Below are 20,997 nucleotides of genomic sequence, written 5' to 3'. Positions count from 1 at the left end.
ATTCATTCACCAGCGCCATCCGGTCCCGGTTCTGCCCGAACGCATCGAGTAATGCCTTGGCAGTCCACCCGGGTTTGCCGCGAGTCTCAAGGTCCGGGACGGTGCGTCCACGTGTATTGTGGGTGGAGCACTTCTATCCTTGAACGCCCAGTCGCCGTACCTCTTGATGTGACCAGGTGTGATCGCCTTTGCAGAGACCCATCCGATTCGGACAGGACTTGGAGGGTTTGATATGGTAACCATTGAACCACTTTTTGTTGTCAGAGGACTTGACGGTCTTGCCTAGCTCGCCCGGGCGGACCGTCATGGCATCAGCTACTTTGAAGTGCGCATCAGGCGCAAAAGTCTGAGTTGCGGACGAATGTAGAAGTCCGAGCCGACATCGAGAGAGTCTTGGGTGGTGTACCCAACCTACCTATCGTTGATGCAAACGTTTTGCTCGGCCACTGGAGTGTCTCGAAACGAGTGGAGCCTGTGATCTCGTCAGCATCGACATCGTCGTCGTTGGCGGAGTCTTGACTGCTGATAAGCTTGCGGGCCAGGTAAACACATGTACTATCGTCGAGAGGCTCAACTGCAATGCAGTTGATCTCAGGGTGCGTGCTGCGAGAGAGTCTCTGTTGAGACATATGTACACCACTATACCGGCTCTAGCGACCTGACTCGGCCACAGCATTTACCGCGCCTGCGTAGTAGGAGTATGAGTATCGCGGTCAAAGTACCTCCACTGCCCCTCCGCCGGCTTCTCCTCGAGGTCTTCCCACCTACAGCACACAACATTAGCACACCACATCATCACCAACCAAGCTCAGTGTAACAAAGACTTACACCTTATTCCCCGCCATGACATCCACCAACCCCCTCTCCCCCTCGGCAACCTGAATCACCTCCTCAATCAACCCCGCCCCAATCTTCCCCTCCACCTCCTCAATCTGCTGGATCGTGAGCGGCGGCTCGGGCTCAATTCGCGGGATATTCCTATGCTCCTCCCTCGGATCCCGCGCGAGCACTTCACCCTGATTCGGCCTCTCGTCTTGGAATCGAGGACCTTCAAGTTCAGGTTTAGTGATGGCCTCATCATCCCACTCTTCACTCTCCATCCCCTTCAATGCCGAAGGTCGCCATATCACATTAAACTCCCCGCTCCCCTTGCCTCCGACCTCAATCTTGCGGAAAGCCTCCGGGTGTTCTTCCACGATGTTCTTGACACGTTCCTGCCATTCTGCTAACCCAGCAGGTTTCACGTTCTCGATGATGTTCAGACGGTGTTTCGTCACGGCTTCCAGGGATTGCCGATACACGCTGCTCTCGGGGAAGTCGGAGCGCAGTTTGTCCAGGGTGCTGCTGTAGAGGTAGAGAAGGGTGGTGCGTGGGGCTGGGTGGGTGAAGAGGCCGGTGAGACCTGTGGGGACGCCTTGGCCGACGACTTCTTTGGCTGCGCTGGCCAAGAGGCGGAGGGCGGGGCGCATGTTGGGTGGTTATTGTTGAAGATGTTGTGTACCTAAGTGAAGCTGTGGTTTTGTGGCCAATGGCGGATGACGAAGATACAGTTTGGCAGAGCCTCAGGCATTTATACTTTTGCCCGCCGCGTAACGTGGGAAAGGGACTAACTCTCACATGCGACTTTCTGTATAACATATAACAAGCACCCGCTCGACTAATGACCGGATGAAATAGCAACGCCACTCGCTTCGTTGCTCGCCACTCTACACTACAATCACTACACCCACCACCTTGACGGGCCTCGAGCCCAATTCCACCATCCACGATGCGCCCCTCCACCCTCCTCCGCTACCTAGCCGCCTCCCTCTTACCCACCACCCTCGCCTCACAACAACTCCTTCCCCGAGAAGACGGACCCTCAGGCGACCTGACAACCGGCCACGACGGCTCAACGACCACCACAGGCGGCGGCGACAATGACAGCACATTCAACGACAAAGTCGTCCCCGAACTCACATCCCTCACCAGCGACACCCTAAAACCAAGCATAGAGTCCGGCTACTGGCTTGTCGAGTTTTTCAGCCCCTACTGCGTCCACTGCAAACACTTCGCCCCGACCTGGCAGACTCTCTACGAATTCTACTACACCCAAGACACCATCGCCTCCACCTCCGCACCCATAGGTTCAGCAGAAGCAGCGAGTTCGTTTACAAAATACTATGATTTCCACTTCGCCAAGGTTGATTGCGCGAGCAATGGGGATGCATGCGCGGATAACAAGATCAATAGTTTTCCGACCATCGTGATGTTCAAGGATGGAGAGGTGGTGAAGCAGCAGGTTGGTGGGAAGGATATTAAATTCATGGGTAAATTCGTAGAGGAGGTATTAGAAACAATCCACCCCGGGAGTAGACCGAAGGGAGGACCGAAGTTACCCAAGGCTGGTGACCATGAGGTAGAGAAGACATTGATGCCGGAGCAGGCGCCTGGACCTGTGAATAAGGATGGGGTGGAGATGAAAGCGACAGGGACGAAGTCACTACTCACCGCAACGAAAGTCGCGGAGCCAGTCACTCCAAACCTGGATGGCAAGAGTAAAGCACTCACAGCCGAGAACTTCCAACGTCTGGTCACGACAACCCACGACCCCTGGTTCATCAAATTCTACGCCCCATGGTGTCACCATTGCCAAGCCATGGCTCCAAACTGGCAAGGAATGGCACGGCAAATGAAAGGGCAACTCAACATCGGCGAAGTAAACTGCGAGACCGAAAAGCGCCTCTGCAAAGACGTCAAAGTCAAAGGCTACCCCACCCTCCTCTTCTTCCGCGGCGGCGAAAGAGTCGAATATGACGGCCTTCGGGGCTTAGGAGATTTATTAGACTTCGCAAACAAAGCCATCGCCGTAGCCGAACCCGTCATGGACGTTAACATGGCACAATTCGAAGAGCTAGAGCAAAAAGAAGAAGTCCTCTTCCTCTACTTCTACGACGACGCGACCACAGCCGAAGACTTCGCCGCCCTAGACCGCCTAGTAATGAGCCTAATCGGCCACGCAAAACTTGTCAAAACGTCCGATCCTGAACTCAACACCCGCTACAAAATCTCCACCTGGCCCCGCCTTCTCGTCAGCCGCGACGGCAAACCAACCTACTACACCGCCCTATCCCCCCGCGACATGCGCGAATTCCGACGCGTCCTAACCTGGATGCAAGGAAACTGGCTTCCCATCGTCCCGGAACTCACCGCCTCTAATGCAAAAGAAGTCATGGGCGCCAACAAACTCGTCGTTTTGGGAATTCTGTCCCGCGAAAGGAAAGAAGAATTCATCATCGCGAAGCGCGAGATTAAAAACGCGGCGTTGGAGTGGATCGATAAGCAAACCCAGGCTTTCCAGCTCGAGAGGCAGGAATTAAGGGATGCGAAACAACTCCGGATTGAAGAGGCCGAGGACCGGAATGATCAGCGGGCTTTGCGTGCCGCGAAGAGTATCAGGATTAACATGGACGACATCGAACGCAAAGACGTGGGGTTCGCATGGGTGGACGGCGTGTTCTGGGAACGATGGATCCGGACTACGTTCGGCATCTCCGTGGCGGGGGATGGGGAGAGGGTGGTCATGTATGATTATTCCTCGCATCGGTATTGGGATGTCACTATGACGGGTTTCCCCATCGTTCCTTCGCGGACGTCGATATTGGAGACGTTGCCGAGGGTTGTGAGTTCGCCGCCGAAGATCCAGCCGAAGAGGACGATGAGTGTGTTGGGGCATGCGTGGTGGGTTTTGAAGGCCCAGGTGTGGGAGCATCCGAGGGTGAGTGTGGCGGTGAGTGTGGGGGTGGCGATTGGGGTGGTGGTTTTTGCGAGGAGGTATGCGAGGGGTCTTGACGTTAGTCAATTGCCTTCTTACTTCAAGGTGGGGGAGAAAGGGAGTGCGATGGATGGGTTGTTGGGGGGGAGTTCGAGTGGCAATGGCCAAGGGAAGGTGGACTGAGGGGCTTGGAGTGTTATTTGTATGGTCTAAACTTTTCGCGGCATGGCGAGGTGTTTATCGCGTTTCTTCTGGAGGGCTGGTGTTTTGGGTATGGTCGTGTGCTGTCTTCGTAGCCACATATGTCTGTGGGTTTTCTGTCTGGTATAATACTCTGTACCTCATGAAGCGGAAGTCCGACACACGGAAAGACGGGCCATCACTACCACTTTCATTGGCCTCGCCGGCGTTCACACCATTGACTACCTGAACCTTGAGACCACGTAATCGCAACGACCGTTACTGGAACGACATGAGATCATCGGCCAAAAGGGAGGGCACAGCGGCGACTCCTTTCGCCGTGGCCGGATACTTGCGTGATAGTAACCACTGTCTCGCGTACGTGGTGGTGTATAGAATGCTCTCGACAGGAAGTGTTGTGATACACTATGCTGCGACTTGAACGGGATACGGACTTGACTCCGTTAGAAGAACGAGTGGCCCCAGAAAGGCCGGGGGAAGATAAAGACGACACGATTTCCTCGCAAACATTTGGATGTGCCGGCACAGCTACCTACTTCACTTAGCGTCTACCATCTTCACATACACACCATTAGCGTCCCCCGCGTGCCTGCTATTGCCGTACGATGCATGTCGATATTGAGGCAGTTGAGGAGTATAGAGCAGCGGGAGGATTTGCCAGAGACACTCTTCAGATAAGACGGCAGGACTCTCGTGGTAAGCTCGGCCAGATGTCGCCCAAATCGTATCTTTCCCCGGTCGAAAGCGTCAAACAAAAGTATGGTACACCGTCTCCAAGCAAAAAGGGATGGAGCACCGAGCCCCTTCCTCCCCATACACAGCCGCTCACGCGCCAACCCGAGAGGTAGATCGTGAGGATTGTAGAGGAAAGGAGGGCGTGGTGCTGGATCACACTATGTATCCTGTTCCATTCATAGCTACATCCCTGAGATATTCACAATTTGCTACTTGTCCAAATACCCTTTGCTGTACAGGCGCCGGTGATTAGCCAAGGTGTGAGTCAAGATCGGTGAAGGCGAGGTATTGGACGTGCCAAGGTAAGGTCCAGGATCCAAGGGTGAATGAAGGGATGAGTGAGTCATCGCGCGCTCGAAACCGGCGTGGATCGACCTCAGTCCAGAGTAGGGAAGCGAGCTGAAGTGGGAAGGATGTGTGTGCCTTAGATCAGCAAAAGGGAAGAAGTCTCCAGGTTCGTACAAAAATCCCCCGGAGACACACCAAACGAGGGACCCTAAGGTCTCAGATTCCGATTTTAGCTACTTCCCTGATTTCGACCATCGTCAAAGGGATTTTATGAATGATGACCAGTCTTCGCCGAAGTTTTGCCGTCCTCACATGCTTGCAAAGTGGATGAGCAAGACATGATAGCCAGGATTTCTGAGGTATGTGTGGGCAAAAGGGAAGGAGGCTGTATCCACGGCGTGCGGCTTGTGAGGCTGCGACAACCGGGTAGCCAGGTTCTATCCGGAGATAAGTGGCTGCCCCTAATGGGACCCACGCCCTGCTTTCGCTACTCCCCCGCACTCAATGGATTTTCTTTGCCCTGATGTAGAGGGAGGATGAGTGACCGAAGATACGCCGTGACCGTAAACGTGATCTGAGGACAGTCCGGCTCTGCACAGGATCTGCTTCGCGGTGGCCGGTATTCGACCCGTACAAGGCGTATTGTCACCTGCCTGTGAAGCTCGGACCGAGTCGCCGTCCATCAATCCAAAGTTTTAGAGATGCAGGCGGTGTGACAGGACGAGAGGCGGGCCATGGATGGAGCCTAGGGGTATGCAGTGTTTTCAAACTATATGTACACTACCACCTGCCTTATCCACCGCTCCTTACACATAACGTCCCTCAAAGCTCAACATTGTGGGTTTCCCCGGGCCACCGTCACCCGTCTACTACACCCCATGGTCTATCGCATATCTCCCACACCTCAGTGCTTCGCCTCCGCCGGACCCTTATCCGCGTTCTTCAGGAACTCTCTGTAGCATCTCGTATTAGCACACATCCCACACATCCTGTCACACCTCCGCTATACTACTCCATGGTCAGGAGGTGTAGACGTACTGTATAAAGTTCTCTTCATCCTTGCTACTGGCCTGGATTGGTGGAGACTTCTCTGCCGGCTTCTTGCTGCCTCCGCTCAGGGCCCAGGTGCCGACGGCTGTCGTTCCGAGGGTGGCGATGGCGAGCTATGTGAGCCAGAGCAGGTCAGCATGAGGTCTCGTAGGCTGTGATGCGCAATGGGTCTGATGAATGGGAGAAGGCACAGGAGAGGTCCTCTGGACTGGTAGGTGTGGATGAACGTACGATGTGCGAGCCGACTTTCTGCCCGAAGATTTCGTAGTAGACGACCATGTTTGCGGTGTTGGGTGATGTAGGAGGGAATTATTGGTGGTGGGGGTCGCAATGGATGCTCGCCGTTCGTGGTGATCGGAAGTGAGTTTGCGGAGCTTCGAGGTGTATTTGCGCCACAATCCAACGCCACACCTTGAAGTTCGAGCTTCTGTTCGACCTGTCCCGCAACCACCCGAGTGATATCCATATCACACAGCAATAGACACTCGAGTCACGGCCATATACAACAACAAAACCAAGCAGTTCACCAGACAACAATCATCCAGGATACCACCTTGGTCACAACCACCCACCATGGCCCGCGACAAGGACAACAAACCCGACCTCGACCAACTAAAATCAATCGAACATGAACGAACCGAACCACGCCCCGACTTCTCCAAACCTGTCCCTCGCAAAACCCTCCCCAAAGACCTCCAAGACACTATGAACGACGAAGAACGCTTCTGGGATGTCTTGTCCTCGGGCAAAGCAGACGACAGCACAAACTCCCCTGTCCGCTATGCCGCCTACGCCAACCGCCTGCGCACGATAATGCTTTCCGCCCAGCGATATGTGGCATATACCAGTGACATTGGCGAGAGTTTCCGCCCGGTAGCGCATCCGAATCTGGTGCGAGGAGCCTATGCGATTTCCTGGGCATATCTGGTTGGGGACGTGAGTTACGAGGGTTACAAAGCCTACACCCGCAACCAAGCCGCACTCCACCCCGTCGCGCCTACGACCCAAGACGTCCCGGGAAGTGCACTAACGGCCCAACCGAACGCCGTAACAGGCCGCGTAGCCCCAATCGACCACTGGGCAACCGTCATGGCCCAACGCGCCGTCTTCCAATCCATCGCCTCCATGGGTCTACCAGCCTTTACAATTCACAGTATCGTCCGCTACTCAGGCCAAGCGCTGAAGAATGTGAAGAATACGCGGATAAGAACCTGGGGCCCTATTGGGTTGGGGTTGGCGGCTGTGCCGGCGCTGCCGTTTATGTTTGATCATCCGATTGAGGTTGCGACGGAGTGGGTGTTTCATAAGGGGTTTGAGGCGGTGGGGGGGCCGGAGGCGGTGGGACATAGGAGCGAGAAGGGGACTTTGGAGGTGGGTTTGGGGAAAAGGAAGGAGGGGGTTGTTAAGGAGAAGGAGTTGTGAGGTTTCATGTTAGGGATATGATTGTGTTGATGTCGGCTGTGTTTGTGCAGGTAGACTGATTGCATAGCGTGGCGCTGGTGGCGTTTGTCGGGGATGACTATCTACACTACTCATACAGATGTTGCTCGGATTACTGTACATACGAGATGATCCAGGCACCCTTTTCCAACCTAAGAAGGAAACAGACTCACTCACACCATTCGCGCTCTCCTCGCCTCCCGTTTGCGGACTCCCTCCGACGGACTATAACGTCTGCATCTGTAGATCTGAGACAAACGCCAGCCCGCCGGCCCGGCAATACTTGAAATGGAGGCGGATATGTGCCGTCGTCTCGGGCGGCTCACAGTGGCTGACAGCGCAGATAGAGCGATAGAGGGCGCGGAGTGATATTAACGGACTTATTCCCTACGATTACGTCCTCGTTTGACTAGTGGGATCGCTTGACATGGATGCCACAGTACGCCTCTTCGTCCTCGCCCTGACATCAAGTCATGAGCTATGCGGCCCCACTTCCGCTCCGGCATAGCCTCGTCTTCAACTACGCTCCGAAACCCTTGTATGGCTTGGCACATCAACGGCAGAGTAGAAAGAAGTTCGACAGCCGAAATCACCAACGAGGGAAGGGCCTACCCGAAGCTTGCCCCGACTTGTCTACTGCAGACCTGTGTCTTGTCAGCTTTGTTAAGCTCGGCTCTACGTGCTATTGAGTGACTGAATGTGGTGGCCCAGCAAGCGCAGGCCGCCTCCGACACATGTGCACAGTACAACGCAACAAGGAATTCAACCTTCCAGCTCGGTTTGGAGTGAATCAGGCACAGTCCTTCACTCACGTGCCTCGTTGTGAGTCGTTCCTTCCTTGTCTAGCAAACAACCGCGGCCGCCACTAGCGTCGTCCAGGTAACTATAAGAGCGTCACGGCGGGGATCTCTTTGGTATTCGGCTGGTTGCTTGATCGCATCATCTCGTTGGTATGATCAGCAACGCAAATTGTCTTCGTGACTTCCACCTTCACCATTCATTCCTTCAGCAGCGTCACAACAACACCAGCATCGCCCACAAAACCGCCTTCATCAACAATGAAGCCCCTAATCACGATCACGCTCCTCCTCGCCCTCCTCCTCACGCACCTCATCACCTGCGCCATGATCCACGGTCCACCCGTCTTCCACGTAAGTCTCCCTCCACAATCCCAAACACACCCCCTCTCCTTCACTCAAGTCCCTTCCAGCCTTACTCCCCAATACCGCACCAGACAACACTCCTCCTAACAACCCCCTCTCTCAGGACCGCAACGGCACGATCCAAGCCATGCGCAATTTCTCCACCATAACACTGCACCAACGAATAACAGTTACCACCCGCTCAACAATGACACGATATCAGCACTTGATGCCACACCCAGATTGTGTCGAAGCCTGCTCGAAGTGGCACGTTGGTAAGCCGGAGTGTGTCGATGACTGTTACTTGCAGCCTACACCACCTGCTGAGTGGGTGTACACGGCACAGGAAGTGGTGAGTGGGCACGATGATCCAGTGGCACAGGATCAGGTGAGTTGAGTGAAGTTGCGACGGAGGAGGTTTCGGAGTCGGCGGTGTCAGAGGCGGCCGCGGGGAGTAGTGAGGTTACGGAGCAGCAGGCGGATAGTGGCAACGAGAGTGCGCACGAGATCGCGCCGAAGCCAAATGGGTGGGGCTTGTATGCCAAGATCTCAGCCTTCTTCGCAGATCTGGCCTATGGCACCTACGGCACAGGTGCATCTAGAAGCAAGCGTGATAAGGAGCTGTGAGCAGCGCTTCGCAGTTCCCAGGAGGATGAGAATTTTTGTCATGATCTGGCGGACGACAGCTCAAGTGCGGCGACGGATTGGAGGCGACGATGGTGCTGCATTGACTGAACAGGAGGAGGAAATGATACTTAGCAGTAATTGGGCAGTCCTGAGCCACAGCGCCTTCGCTCAAATAGCAGCAAACGAACTCATGAACAGATCACTCATCCCCATCAGCCTCAACAGCAACCTCCTTCCGCCTCTTCGTCTTCTTCTCTCCATCCTCCCCCTTCTCCTTATCCCTCTTCTTCTTCTTCTTCCTCCCCTCTCCCTCCTCCTTCGGGGCCTCAAAAGCCTCCTCCCTCTTCCGCTTCCTCTCCGCCGTCTTCTCCCTCATAACCTCATCCCTCTTCTCCCTCACCCCCCTCGCCTGCGCCTCCCTCGACAAAAAGTACTCTCCACTCTCAATCTGCAAATCCACCTTGCTCTTCTCCTGCGGCGGCGGGAAAGGCGTATACACCTTCTTCTTCTCATTGACCACAAACGGCTTGCGGCGCTTGCTCAGATTCCGCTTCTTAAAGTGCGGGAGGAAGCGGTCCCAGTTTTCGTTTTTCAGTTCCGGGTCTTTGGCTAGTTCGCGTTTGATCATGAGTTCTTTGATGTGGTAGATGGGGTGGATGTTCGCCATGCAATCTTCTATTACTCGTCGGACTTCTTTCAGGGGCTTGTAGCCGCCCATTACGCTGACGGTGTTTCCTTGGACGAGGATGTAGGTCTGGGTCAGGAGTTCGAGGGCTTTGAGTGTGCTGCCGTTAGGTCCTAGGATGCGTTGCCGGCGTTTCACGAAGCGATCCTTATTGCGGACGAGCCCGCGGATCTTAATCACGTCGCAGGCGGTACCATCTTCCATGATCTTGACTGCCTGGGGTGCCGGGACGCTACGGGCGAGGAGTTTGATGAGATCGCGGGCATTCAGGATCGCAGCCGGGTCAAATGTCTTCCGGGTTGTCTTGACCGTCATGCTGCCCTCCACCAAGTCCAGCGTACAAGCTATCCCGTGCTTCTCCAACGTCCTCGTGATCATGGGCCATGATGCTTTCAGGTAGACTTCTCGGTATTTGGGGAAAAGTGTTGCAAAGGTCGATTCTTCGGTAAATGTGCCGCCGACGTTCTGATCGGGTGTGAACGTCTCCTCCTTCCATTTGTCAATATCGTCTGTATCCCATGGTTTGTCCTTTTTGTATGTGGAGGGCATCGTGGTGGTGTAGGACCGCCAGGCGCAAAGTGGGATGTTTAGAAGAAGTGGATGTTCGAGAATTATGAAGTAGAGACAGATTCATGTGGCCTCAGGCATCCAAATCTCTCGTAAGTGTTATATTCATCCCCTCACCATCCTCTTCTGCTTCCTCTCGACATATAACACTATTCTACTTCGCGCCGATACGATGCCCACTGCCTCGTACCTGCCTCGTCACATCCGCCAGAAACCCAGCTTGATCATCATAATCATCTACATGCAGACCTCCCAAATCCATATACCCTCTCGAGTCTACATCATGCGTGACTATCGCAACCGCCCTACCACTCAAGGACTGATCTGAAGCCAAATGCAATACCGCAGCCCCGGCGTCCTCTCTGGTCGCGAACTCGATACCCTTTGACTTGATCTTGTCTGCTACTTCTTGGGACATGATAGGCGTGTTGATGTACCTGCAGTCTCCACCATCAGTGAACCGGACGGGTAATAGAAAGTGATTATCACATACCAAGGCGCGATTAAGTTGACTCTGACCTCTTTCATCGGAGCCGTAAGCCGCAGACTCCTCATCAAGCCCCTGACCGCAAACTTGGACGCCGTATACTGTGGCGAACCAGGCAGCTCCAGATACCCAGCCAAGCTAGCCGTGAGTATGAGACACTTCCCACCAGCCTCACTGCCTTCCGACTCCTGTGCGAGATAGTGCAAAGCCAACTTCGCGGTAAGCATAACACCAATAGTATTGATGTTCACGATCGAGAGGTCAGGTTCAAGGGGCTCACCATCCCCATCCGTCTTGTCAAGAAAGACATCATCCTGCCCACTGATCCCGGCATTCGCACACACAACGTTAATTGACTTCGAAGGTGAGGAAGACAAAGCTGTCTTGAACAGCTTGAGTTGGTCTGACCACGACATAACGTCGCATTTCACAAACGCTGCTTTCTTTCCTCCTCCTAGTGCTTCGACGACTTTCCGACCATTCTCCTCGTTGACGTCGCCAATGGTGACGAATGCTCCATATTTGACGAAGTCGTGAGCGAACTGCTCGCCGAGTCCAGAGGCGCCGCCTGTGATGATCACGCTTTTGCCGGCAAGGCCTGATGGGTTGAACGCTGCGCTTGACTTCAGCGATACTGACGGATCGAAAGCTTGCATTTTGCCTGCTGTATGTGTTGAATTCAGACACTATGCGGCCTTTACTTTGTTACTTTCTCCGAGAATCTATCGTTCATAGGTTACAATCTCGAGTCCTATGAAACAGAGACGGTAAGAGAGCTCTTCACATCTGCCAGATGTGTTCCTTCGGCTCATCGTAGCAGCTTACTCCAACTCGAAAGCGAGGTACGTTGCGCACCCGAGGCTGCATAAGCGCTAATCAGCAAGAGGTCAGTTGTGAGAGCTCATGCAGAGCTGTATCTCCGCATAAGAAGGAGCCGCAGGGCGGGGCTGCTTTTGCTAGGGCATGGTTGTGCCCTCGACCACCAAAGATATCTGCTACATCGAAGTAACAAGTCAAACAGCCTGTCATGGCACTCGAGACCGCGAAATACTTGGTCACGAACGACTTTGGTCAAATCTTATATACTTCCTTGACGCGCCTGTCTTTGCCAACGACTAGTCGTAATTGTTTGCCCTCTTGCCCTGGAAAGATGCCATGGCGTAGGACTTCTGTGTAAAGCTCGTAGGCTGAGTAGTCTATACCTTGTTGTCAGCTCAAGCCCCCTTCCGTTCGACCAACAAATGTGGAACGAAACTCACAGCCGTTCACGAAATTAACAACCTGCTCATCAGTCATGCCCGTGCCCTTTGAAACTCGCAGAGCAGCTTCTTGCTGTAGACGCCAGGCGTAGACATACTGCGTATCTTCAGCATCGCTGTACAAAGGTCAGCTGTAAGAACAAACCTCGCCGTCTTCCTCCATGAGAAGGACTCACATATGCACAAACGCTCCAAACCTATCAGTCAGAACATCATACCCCCTCAAAGCCTGATTGACAAACAACACATCCTGCAACTGCAGCTTCCCCAACTGACCCAAGTACTTCTCCCCATCACGTTCGAACATCTGCTTAGCCGCCTCCCACTTCCTCTCCACATCTTGGTCAGTCAAAGCACGAAAACCAACGCACCAGCCTTCAAACACGATGACGTCGACTGTCGGGCGATACTCATGATTTAGAATCTCCCACTCGCTCTCAGGCCTCCTGTCGCCAGTTCCGGAGAAAGCGGATTTGTCGTAGCTCGGCACTTTGATATTCGGCATCCTCGCGTCGAGAGCTGAGAAGATCTCGGCACCGAGGGCGATATCATGGGTGGAGGGTTGACCTCGATGTTGGACCAGAGGATTCTGTGGGTGAGAGGATGCGAGTCGTTCTTGTTGGTCATGGGGGAGGTAGAGATCGTCGATTGACAGGACCAAGGCGTTGAGATCGTGAGGTGGAGAGGAGAGGATTTGGGAGAGGGTGGTTACCTACCTCTGTCTCAGCTGGGATGCGAGAGACGATGATGTGGATGGTTTTATATCCTGAAGACACTCGAGTGGTGGAGGAGGTGGTCAAGAACAAGGCAAGGCGATGAGAGTTATTCGTAGGGTGCATTCGCTGTAGTAGCCTACACTGCTGTATCACCTACCAATGTCGTTTTGCCTGCGCCTTGTACGCCATTCAAGCCTACGAAGAATGGTGGTGGCTTTTCTCCTCTGGACTCATACTGCTTTCGGTGTTGTTCGATTCGGGATAGTACGAACGGTATGCAGTGTTCGGATTTGTCGTCAACAATTTCAGACATGGTGAGCTTGTGAGTCTGGAGGGAAGCTTGATTGTTGACTGTTTGCTCGAGATGATATGTCTTCCAACGAGACATTCACTGCACGCCATCGAGCTCCACTTTGTCCTCTTGCCGATTTCGGCGATGGCGTCAGATTCAGCCGGCACTTCGCATCGTGCGGGCCTCCGCAGAGATTTGACTTGGAGGGCTCGGCCATAAGTGACTCCACAGACGATTTCCCACGTCCAGACGACAACCACCACCATAACATTACATACTCCTCTGAAGACCAATTCATCTTGGACTTCAGCCATTATTCCACCTTCGTAAGAACATAGCGAAGAGGTCCCTAGCCCTCTTTAAAAAACTACCCCTCCACTCACACCACCCACAAACACAATGGCTGGTCCATCAGCTCCTGCTGTCCTTGCCAAAGGCATGAAGCATCTCGACCTGGACGGTCACGACCTGCCTCCATCGCCCGCTCCGTCGAGCCCAAGCAATGGCCGTAAATATGCTCTCGCCACCGAGCTGGTGTACACGGAGAGCGGTGACCAGTACAACAGCTCTAGCATGCCCATCTATCAGAGCGCCACTTTCAAAGGTGGTCCAGGACAGGAATATGATTACTCGCGTAGTGGGAACCCTACGCGTACGCATTTGGAGAGGCACATGGCCAAGATTATGAATGCCAATCGGGCGTTGGTCGTGAGCTCGGGAATGGGTGCTTGCGATGTCATTACTCGCATCCTCAAGCCCGGTGACGAGGTCGTGACGGGCGACGATCTCTACGGCGGCACCAACAGGCTGTTGACGTATTTGAAAGAGAACGGAGGCATCAATGTCAAGCACGTGGATACCACGAAGCTGGACGTGGTCAAGGCAGCGTTGAGCAGCAAGACCACCATGGTGCTGCTCGAAACACCTACCAATCCTCTGATAAAGATCGTGGATATATCTGGTATTAGTTCCGCCGCCCACGAGGCCAACACAGACTGCTATGTAGCAGTAGACAACACCATGATGTCTCCTTACCTACAGAACCCTCTGGACCTTGGTGCGGACGTGACATACGAGAGTGGCACGAAATACCTGTCTGGACATCACGATGTCATGGCCGGCATCATCGGCGTGAACAGTGCGAGCCTGGGAGACAAGTTTTACTTCATGATCAACTCAACTGGCTGCGGGCTTGCACCCTTCGACTCCTGGCTTCTGCTCCGCGGAGTCAAGACCCTGGCTGTGCGCATGGAGAAGCAGCAAGCTAACGCTATGGCAATTGCAGAATTTCTTGAGAACCACGGTTTCAAAGTCCGCTACCCAGGTCTGAAGTCCCATTCTCAATATGCACTGCACTGGTCTCAAGCCCGTGGCGCTGGAGCCGTACTGTCCTTCGAGACTGGCTCGATCAATCTTTCCGAGCGCATAGTCGAAAGCACGAAACTTTTCGGCATCTCAGTCTCTTTCGGCTGCGTCAACAGTCTAATCAGCATGCCCTGCCGCATGAGCCACGCGAGTATCGACCCAGCTACGAGGAAAGAGAGAGCGCTGCCAGAGGATATCATCAGGTTGTGTGTAGGTATCGAGGACCTGACGGATTTGGTCGATGACTTGAGTCAGGCACTCGTGAGGGCGGGAGCGGTCAGGTTGACAAGCGAGGGGTTTGAGGCATTGAGTGTTGCTGAGGGAGAGACGGGCAGGACGACACAGGTTGTTGACGAGCCGTAGAGTGGCTTTGTACTTGTATTGGATAGACGCGAAACCATTCCATGTCAAATCGACGGTCCTTAGACTCTTCAGAATCATCGTAAACTCAACATGGTCGCCATTATGGACCACTGCATCAATTATGCTCATTCTCTTGACATGATGGCATCAACAGCTATGCCAAAGATCATCTGCCCGGCTGCACCAGCCAGCCACCAAAAGCTGCATTTCTCGCAAAGTCGGCCATCACTCAATGATTCTCAAGCCATCTGCAATGAACGACATCATGGAAATTTGTGGCTTACATCGACCAGGTTCCTTGATAGCCTAGCTGCAGCCCACAACGGTACGGTGAACGAGAACTCGGGCTGAAGCAATGTCGTAGGCGGAAGAATTATTACATGAGTGGAATTGGAGTCTGCTTCATAGTGAGACATTATGCGGAGACTGCAGAATAGGCTCGTCATGGAGGAGTCGAGCTATGGTTATCGTTCTTGACCGTAAAAGTCTAATGTTATAGAGTTGCATGTGTGAAGAGTGGATATCGAAGCTAAATGCCGCAGTGAATGGGGTTAGCGATGTGGTCACCTTTGCGAGGCTCGCGCTGTGGTAAAGAGGTAAAGCGATCTTGGTGTTTCGCCGCAGGCACTGACCGTTGTCGTTTGTCCTCAGGCGCGAGGCTCGACGCCGCATGTAGAATGCAAACAAATCAGCCTACAAGCTGACTGCCATAAGATCCATTAAACCCGGCTGCGTCAATCTTTGAAGCGTTTGTGTTATACTTCCGGGTTGCTTGTGGCACAGCGTAGTGCCTCGATGTCAACCTTCGAGCGGGAGGCAGGTGTAGACGGACGCGAAGTCAAGACGAGGAGGACCGGGCCATGCTCAACCGGGGTCATCCGCTCATAGCCAAACGTCGAATGCTGTTGGAATGAACTATGGCCATTGCTGCTCAGGGCTGCTCTCGTCCCATTGCATAGCAGATCCAAGGGTGTCAAAATCGGTTGTGAATCCTTTGAGATCCTCGGGGAGACCTCCATCATCCGACATGTTCAGCGTTCGGAAGATGCCACTCATATCTCGAACATCGGCTGCTGCAGCATCTTGAGGCATTGACGCCCTGTATTCGACGAAATCACGAATGGCACGGACGACTTGTGGGAAGCCTTCCTCGTTGGCCAGCCACCAGTGGTTTACGTCCACGCCCCAGATGCCGGTCATGCGTTGTCGAAGCGCAGAAGGGTAGATGTATCTAATCCACACGTCAGTGAGCACATCCTAGCATACTGGCAACCTGCTTTACTGCATACCCATTCTGTTCGATCAGCGCAAACTTCTGCCGACACCAATCAATGTGCTTCTTGTCGTGCGGCAAGCACAGACTGGCAATCCCCAGACTAGCCTGGCACCCGATGATACCTCCAGCAGGACCTTTGTCATAATATTGTATGGCTTCAAACATCTTGCATTTCTTCAAAGCAATCTCTCTGAGGTCCGGGGGAGGTGATTGGCGCCGGATGCTAGCAAGGCTCATCTTAAAGTGAAGATCGATAGCCCAAAAGTCGATCAAGACATAATTCATGGTGAAAAGATCCCCACCATAGAGGAAGTATGGATCACGGAAGTTAGTGAGGTCGTCTGCACTCGGAGGAGGTGCGAGCGGAAATTCCTGGACATAGCTAGACGGCCCCTCGAAAGCATTCTTCAACGTTGTCCTGAACTCGTCGAACTGTCGGGTCAGATCAGAGACCCGCTTGTCAAAGTCCTCGTCGCTGATGCTATCCCGGTGCCTCGCCGCAAAAAGCAGCGTCACGTCAGTCGCCAACAACCGTGCTGTAGAGAAGAAGCCCTCGAACTTCGCACCAAGGTCAGATGGACGCTCACGGGCTTGGAGATCGTAGAAATCGGCACATACGGCGAACCAAGCACGATCAAGGTTCGTTTCATTGCCAGCCAAGAGACCTGCGAATAGATCGAAGCGGATATACCAGGCGATGATCCTTCGACGCGTTTCGTCTTGCATGATGGTCTGAGGAGTGAATAGATCCATCAATAGTTGATGCGCTGCTCGTTGATGGCCGAGAAGGTTGTTCCAATCCCCCAAAAACTCCTGTTCGTCTGTCAGTAAGGCTAAGATACTGTGATACATGTGAGAACATGGCCATACTTCGATAGTCGCAAGTTGCAGGATTGTTAACAGTGTCGCGATATTGTGACGTTTCTTCTTCAATGATTGCTGTAACAGATTGATGGATTGGTTGTAGTACATCAGGAACCTCGAAATCGCGGGCTCCTTGTTGTGGACTGCGTGATGGTATGCCGCGAACGCGACGATGCCGTGGAGTAGCGCCCAGCTTTCATCATTCATGGCGATTTCCAAGAACGTTGACTTGAGGAAGTCGCCAGCGTCGTACTTGAAGCCGTAGTGGTGATGCGATAAGCTTTCATGATGGTACCGCAGGTATGCTTTGATTTCTTTGGGTAGGCTTGCCCATCGACTGTTCTGCGTTATGCTTGGCTTCACTGTATGCTTCGTAGTCGTTCGTGAGGCCTTTGGCCTGGTCGATGAGCCCGGTACGCGCTCGATACTGGGCGAAAGCTGCTGGCTCGAAGAAGCTGTTGAAGCACTGGACTGTTTGCGCGCGTCCGAGACACCTGAAGGTGACTCGCTATCATCAAGCGCGTCTTCGTCATCCAGGATGGTGTGTAACGGGCTCTTGGACTCCTCCTCATAGTCCTCGTCAGATCCACTTGATGCGCCGTCGTCTTTAGCTTTCTTGCTAGAATGCGAAGACTTGGAACCTGATGTGGTTGGAGATGATGAGCCAGGATAGGCACAGTCTCGTTTGCCCTTCCGACAGCCTGTATAGCCTTGTCAGTAGATGGCTAGACATAGTGCCGATTGAAGGTTACCTACGATCACAGATGGGTCGAGTCTCGTCACACTAGACATGCAAGGTTAGTACAGGCTACCGTCATGATGGTCGCGAACATCCTACCTTTACCCGACGTTGTCGACAAGTGTAGCAACCGCTCCTTGTTCGCCGATGCTTCACATGCTCAGAGCTCTGCGGTTGCCTTCTTCGTTGCCGCTGCTGACCTTGTACATGACCTGGAGGCAGCATGGCTAGGTTGGGGTCATCGTAGTCAGGGTAGCTTCCCAGACTTTCCAAAGACATTGTCTGCAGCTGATGCAAGCCAGGCGGATATGGCTCTGGAGGATACATAGGTGGTGGCCCAGTTGAGTAGAATGCACCCAAAGGTGGTACTGGAGGTGGATAATGTCCGTCCATGGTTGGTGGCTTTCCGAAAGTATTGTTTCGATATATTGGCAATTCTCGGCCCGTAGGAGCCCGTTCGCGATCGATTGCTCTATCGTGAGGACGGATAATGGAGCATATAATACCATTGAGATCCGCAGGTAGTGAAGACGTTGTGTAGCTTGCGCCGTTGATGGTAGTCGATAGTAATGGAGGGGTCTATATCGCCCTAAACGTACTCACGACCCCGGCAACCTTCTGACGTCGGGAAGGGCGCGTGCCGCTTCCAGATACTCGAATGTCAGCAGTGGTGGCGCGAATCTGTTGATCAAAAGTATGTAGGCGTGAACATTCGGGGAGTCGATGGTGATACGGCCTGACACTGAAACGTGAGAGGTAAGACTGCAACTGTAGACGCACAGCAGGACCAGGATAGATGCCGAGTACGAGAGGCACAGCGGCCGGATGTCGAGACTTTGTTCTATAAGATCACAGTATCGATCGAACAGCTCGGCCCAATCCGTGGCAACGTAGTCAGGTTCTGTCGTAGCAGTGCCGGCCCGTGGAGTCGAGGCCGAGCTGCAGGTGCGTGCAGGAGAGCAGCAGGTCTGCGAACGGTAATCAATCGGACTCGTTGCCTAATTGCTGCTGGAACGACGATCGACGCTGGGTTGGTGTTCGCGGGAGACTGTGCCTAGCTCGTCAGGGTCACCCTTATCACGAAAGCAGCATATTCGCGGCACGTCTTTAATGGATGTGAGACCGCCGCCAAAGCGTCTCGTCGATTACTGCAGATGGTCACACCTGAACGGCAAGCCTAGTCGACCTTCAAACCTGCACGCTGTAGATCTGCGTCCGATCTAGCGCCATTCGGAAGCATGTGGCTGCCCACATGCAGACGTATCTTCATGTTTCAGCGACTGCCTCACTACGAGATCTGCAGGTCGCGGGCACTGGTTCGAACGCCAATGCCTGCGTCGACGATCCATGTGTGCCGGTACGTGTGGGGCTAGAGGGAGAAAGCGCGCTAGTCTCCCTGAGCCGTAAGTGAGGGCCGTCTGGATTCTAGCATCGGAAATATGTGAGCCAACAGGAGTATTGGTCGGGCATTACCAGTCAGTCTCATTTGCCGTAGCTTGCGCTACCTTCCTCCTTCGAACCAGCGTCGCCAGTAGACTTGCTAATGTCCACCGACCGAGCCTAATAATGGATCTCACGGCTGACTTTGGTGGGGTGGTGCACTGGTGTCCACCTGTAATGATAGAGCAATATATTATACGTTTCACACTTCCGTCGACAGGGAGATACCAAAAGAATCTGCCAAGCTAATTTAATTCGGTCTGCTATCGGGACCGAACCTGATTCTGGCGTAATGTGGGCGCTTTGGCCTCACTCTAATCATCATTTTCACGTTGGCGCAGGAAGTTCTCTCGTACCGTGGATTCCCGTTCCGCATGTGTCTCTCTTCTCATTTTCTTTCGGTTCTAGTCAGCACTGTTCGCCGCACTCATCGATGCAACGTTTCTCTGAATTCTGCTAATCATGTGGCATCGAGGGCCATTGTCGCAAAAATACGAGTTGTGGACGTTAACGTTTCCACCAAACGACCCAGCTTGCATATCTCTCCTGCATGCAGCATGACACTGGCTGCGGCTGGCGGCATTCATGCCTCGTGGAGAAGAGGCGTTTGGTGGCCTGAGCTATAACGTCCGGTGCCGCTGTCTCGGTAGTGTAAACGTGGTAAGCAAGCAAGTTCCTTGTGGCACTGGCAGTGATGCGCAACCTTCAGCCTCGTGCTCTCTGCAATGTGATGACTCGCTACCGAGCCATAAAAACTTGAGGAGGGGAAAGTAGCATGAATCACCGAGGCGCGCTCCCTCGCTCAACGTGAGCTGCGAAAAATACGGCGTTGCATGGGATGCCTGGGCAGAGCACGATTCAACACCGGATTGAGGACTAAACCTCGACCTGGCCGGAGCAGACGTTGACATTGCCATCATGGCCTGGCGGAGTCGATACATTAAAGCATTAACACGCCGAGAGCAAGATCACCTTCCGAATAACGCGTGCTGACAATCCGCACTCGTTTGGGCAGCAAAAGACGTAGTTTCTGCTAACAGCGCAACTTAGAACTCTATGGGCACTTCAGAGGCGCATGCAATGCAGTAGAAGGTTGAAGACAACACGGCGAGATTACCGTTTTGCGTAATGATTGTCAGCACATGGCATATGCATGTCTCGCGCCATGACAGCCGCTATGATTGGCAGGGTTTCGCCCAATGGGCAGAGATGAGCAAACGGTCTTGTCGATGATCCTGGGCCACATGCCGATCCTCAGGCTTGTGGACTTCATACGTCCATCGACGACTTCGCAAAGGGAAAAGAGCTTGTTGGAGCCCTAAGAAGTTTGTCAGCTGCGTCGCAATGAGGTCAGATAGCTATTGGTGTACTCTGGGCTATGACATGGGGCCAGTTCCGTATATCCGGGCGCTGCAAAGGTGTTTCTACTTCGCATGACAGCACCCATGCATTTCAGAATTTCGTGATGGCTGCGTTTGACTTTCCTTCAAGTGCCGTAATGATCATTGCCCGGTGTAGGGGTCAACGAATCCAATCCCCAGCAGAAAAGCCGCAGATGAGGTTATTAAAGAGGGGCGAAAGGCAAACTCCGCTTGGTAGCGAAGAAACTCTCTATCAGATACTTGCGTCCGGCAATGATCGTTGACAAGGTGATCAGCACTGGCGAAGCGTCAACAACAACAACAACTCGATGATCACGCGCTGAAA

At 53.4% G+C, this 20,997-nt stretch overlaps 10 protein-coding genes across 10 annotated transcripts; 4 read left to right on the top strand and 6 right to left on the bottom strand.

The window, feature by feature from the left end:
- Positions 1-676: 676 nt before the first annotated feature.
- On the bottom strand, positions 677-1,469 carry LTS14_009795 (uncharacterized protein; the record flags this gene model as incomplete). The annotated part of the gene is made up of 2 exons (XM_064842475.1): positions 677-764; positions 829-1,469. The coding sequence occupies 2 exons, from the start codon at positions 1,467-1,469 to the stop codon at positions 677-679; spliced, it is 729 nt and encodes a 242-aa protein (XP_064689869.1).
- A 299-nt stretch (positions 1,470-1,768) lies between these two features.
- Positions 1,769-3,937, top strand: LTS14_009794 (uncharacterized protein; the record flags this gene model as incomplete). Its single annotated transcript, XM_064842474.1, has 2 exons — positions 1,769-3,757; positions 3,860-3,937. The coding sequence occupies 2 exons, from the start codon at positions 1,769-1,771 to the stop codon at positions 3,935-3,937; spliced, it is 2,067 nt and encodes a 688-aa protein (XP_064689868.1).
- Positions 3,938-5,882: 1,945 nt separating this feature from the next.
- LTS14_009793 (uncharacterized protein) lies at positions 5,883-6,307 on the bottom strand (the record flags this gene model as incomplete). Its single annotated transcript, XM_064842473.1, has 3 exons — positions 5,883-5,931; positions 6,017-6,141; positions 6,260-6,307. The coding sequence occupies 3 exons, from the start codon at positions 6,305-6,307 to the stop codon at positions 5,883-5,885; spliced, it is 222 nt and encodes a 73-aa protein (XP_064689867.1).
- Positions 6,308-6,601: 294 nt separating this feature from the next.
- On the top strand, positions 6,602-7,450 carry LTS14_009792 (uncharacterized protein; the record flags this gene model as incomplete). The annotated part of the gene is made up of 1 exon (XM_064842472.1): positions 6,602-7,450. The coding sequence occupies one exon, from the start codon at positions 6,602-6,604 to the stop codon at positions 7,448-7,450; it is 849 nt and encodes a 282-aa protein (XP_064689866.1).
- Positions 7,451-8,526: 1,076 nt separating this feature from the next.
- LTS14_009791 (uncharacterized protein) lies at positions 8,527-9,237 on the top strand (the record flags this gene model as incomplete). The annotated part of the gene is made up of 3 exons (XM_064842471.1): positions 8,527-8,619; positions 8,735-8,885; positions 8,993-9,237. 3 exons carry the CDS (start codon positions 8,527-8,529, stop codon positions 9,235-9,237), a joined length of 489 nt encoding a protein of 162 aa, XP_064689865.1.
- A 199-nt stretch (positions 9,238-9,436) lies between these two features.
- On the bottom strand, positions 9,437-10,471 carry KRR1 (ribosomal RNA assembly protein krr1; the record flags this gene model as incomplete). The annotated part of the gene is made up of 1 exon (XM_064842470.1): positions 9,437-10,471. One exon carries the CDS (start codon positions 10,469-10,471, stop codon positions 9,437-9,439), a length of 1,035 nt encoding a protein of 344 aa, XP_064689864.1.
- A 172-nt stretch (positions 10,472-10,643) lies between these two features.
- On the bottom strand, positions 10,644-11,632 carry LTS14_009789 (uncharacterized protein; the record flags this gene model as incomplete). Its single annotated transcript, XM_064842469.1, has 2 exons — positions 10,644-10,926; positions 10,983-11,632. 2 exons carry the CDS (start codon positions 11,630-11,632, stop codon positions 10,644-10,646), a joined length of 933 nt encoding a protein of 310 aa, XP_064689863.1.
- Positions 11,633-12,047: 415 nt separating this feature from the next.
- LTS14_009788 (uncharacterized protein) lies at positions 12,048-13,264 on the bottom strand (the record flags this gene model as incomplete). Its single annotated transcript, XM_064842468.1, has 4 exons — positions 12,048-12,172; positions 12,236-12,351; positions 12,412-12,947; positions 13,109-13,264. 4 exons carry the CDS (start codon positions 13,262-13,264, stop codon positions 12,048-12,050), a joined length of 933 nt encoding a protein of 310 aa, XP_064689862.1.
- Positions 13,265-13,642: 378 nt separating this feature from the next.
- On the top strand, positions 13,643-14,971 carry STR3 (cystathionine beta-lyase; the record flags this gene model as incomplete). The annotated part of the gene is made up of 1 exon (XM_064842467.1): positions 13,643-14,971. One exon carries the CDS (start codon positions 13,643-13,645, stop codon positions 14,969-14,971), a length of 1,329 nt encoding a protein of 442 aa, XP_064689861.1.
- A 915-nt stretch (positions 14,972-15,886) lies between these two features.
- On the bottom strand, positions 15,887-18,243 carry LTS14_009786 (uncharacterized protein; the record flags this gene model as incomplete). Its single annotated transcript, XM_064842466.1, has 5 exons — positions 15,887-16,202; positions 16,261-17,060; positions 17,118-17,812; positions 17,868-17,895; positions 17,950-18,243. 5 exons carry the CDS (start codon positions 18,241-18,243, stop codon positions 15,887-15,889), a joined length of 2,133 nt encoding a protein of 710 aa, XP_064689860.1.
- Positions 18,244-20,997: the final 2,754 nt, after the last annotated feature.

Source organism: Recurvomyces mirabilis (genome assembly GCF_035927965.1).
Source record: "Recurvomyces mirabilis strain CCFEE 5264 chromosome Unknown scaffold_34, whole genome shotgun sequence".
Lineage (NCBI taxonomy): Eukaryota > Fungi > Ascomycota > Dothideomycetes > Mycosphaerellales > Teratosphaeriaceae > Recurvomyces > Recurvomyces mirabilis.
Note: the sequence above shows the minus strand (reverse complement) of the source record. Positions and strands in the feature narration are given on the sequence as shown.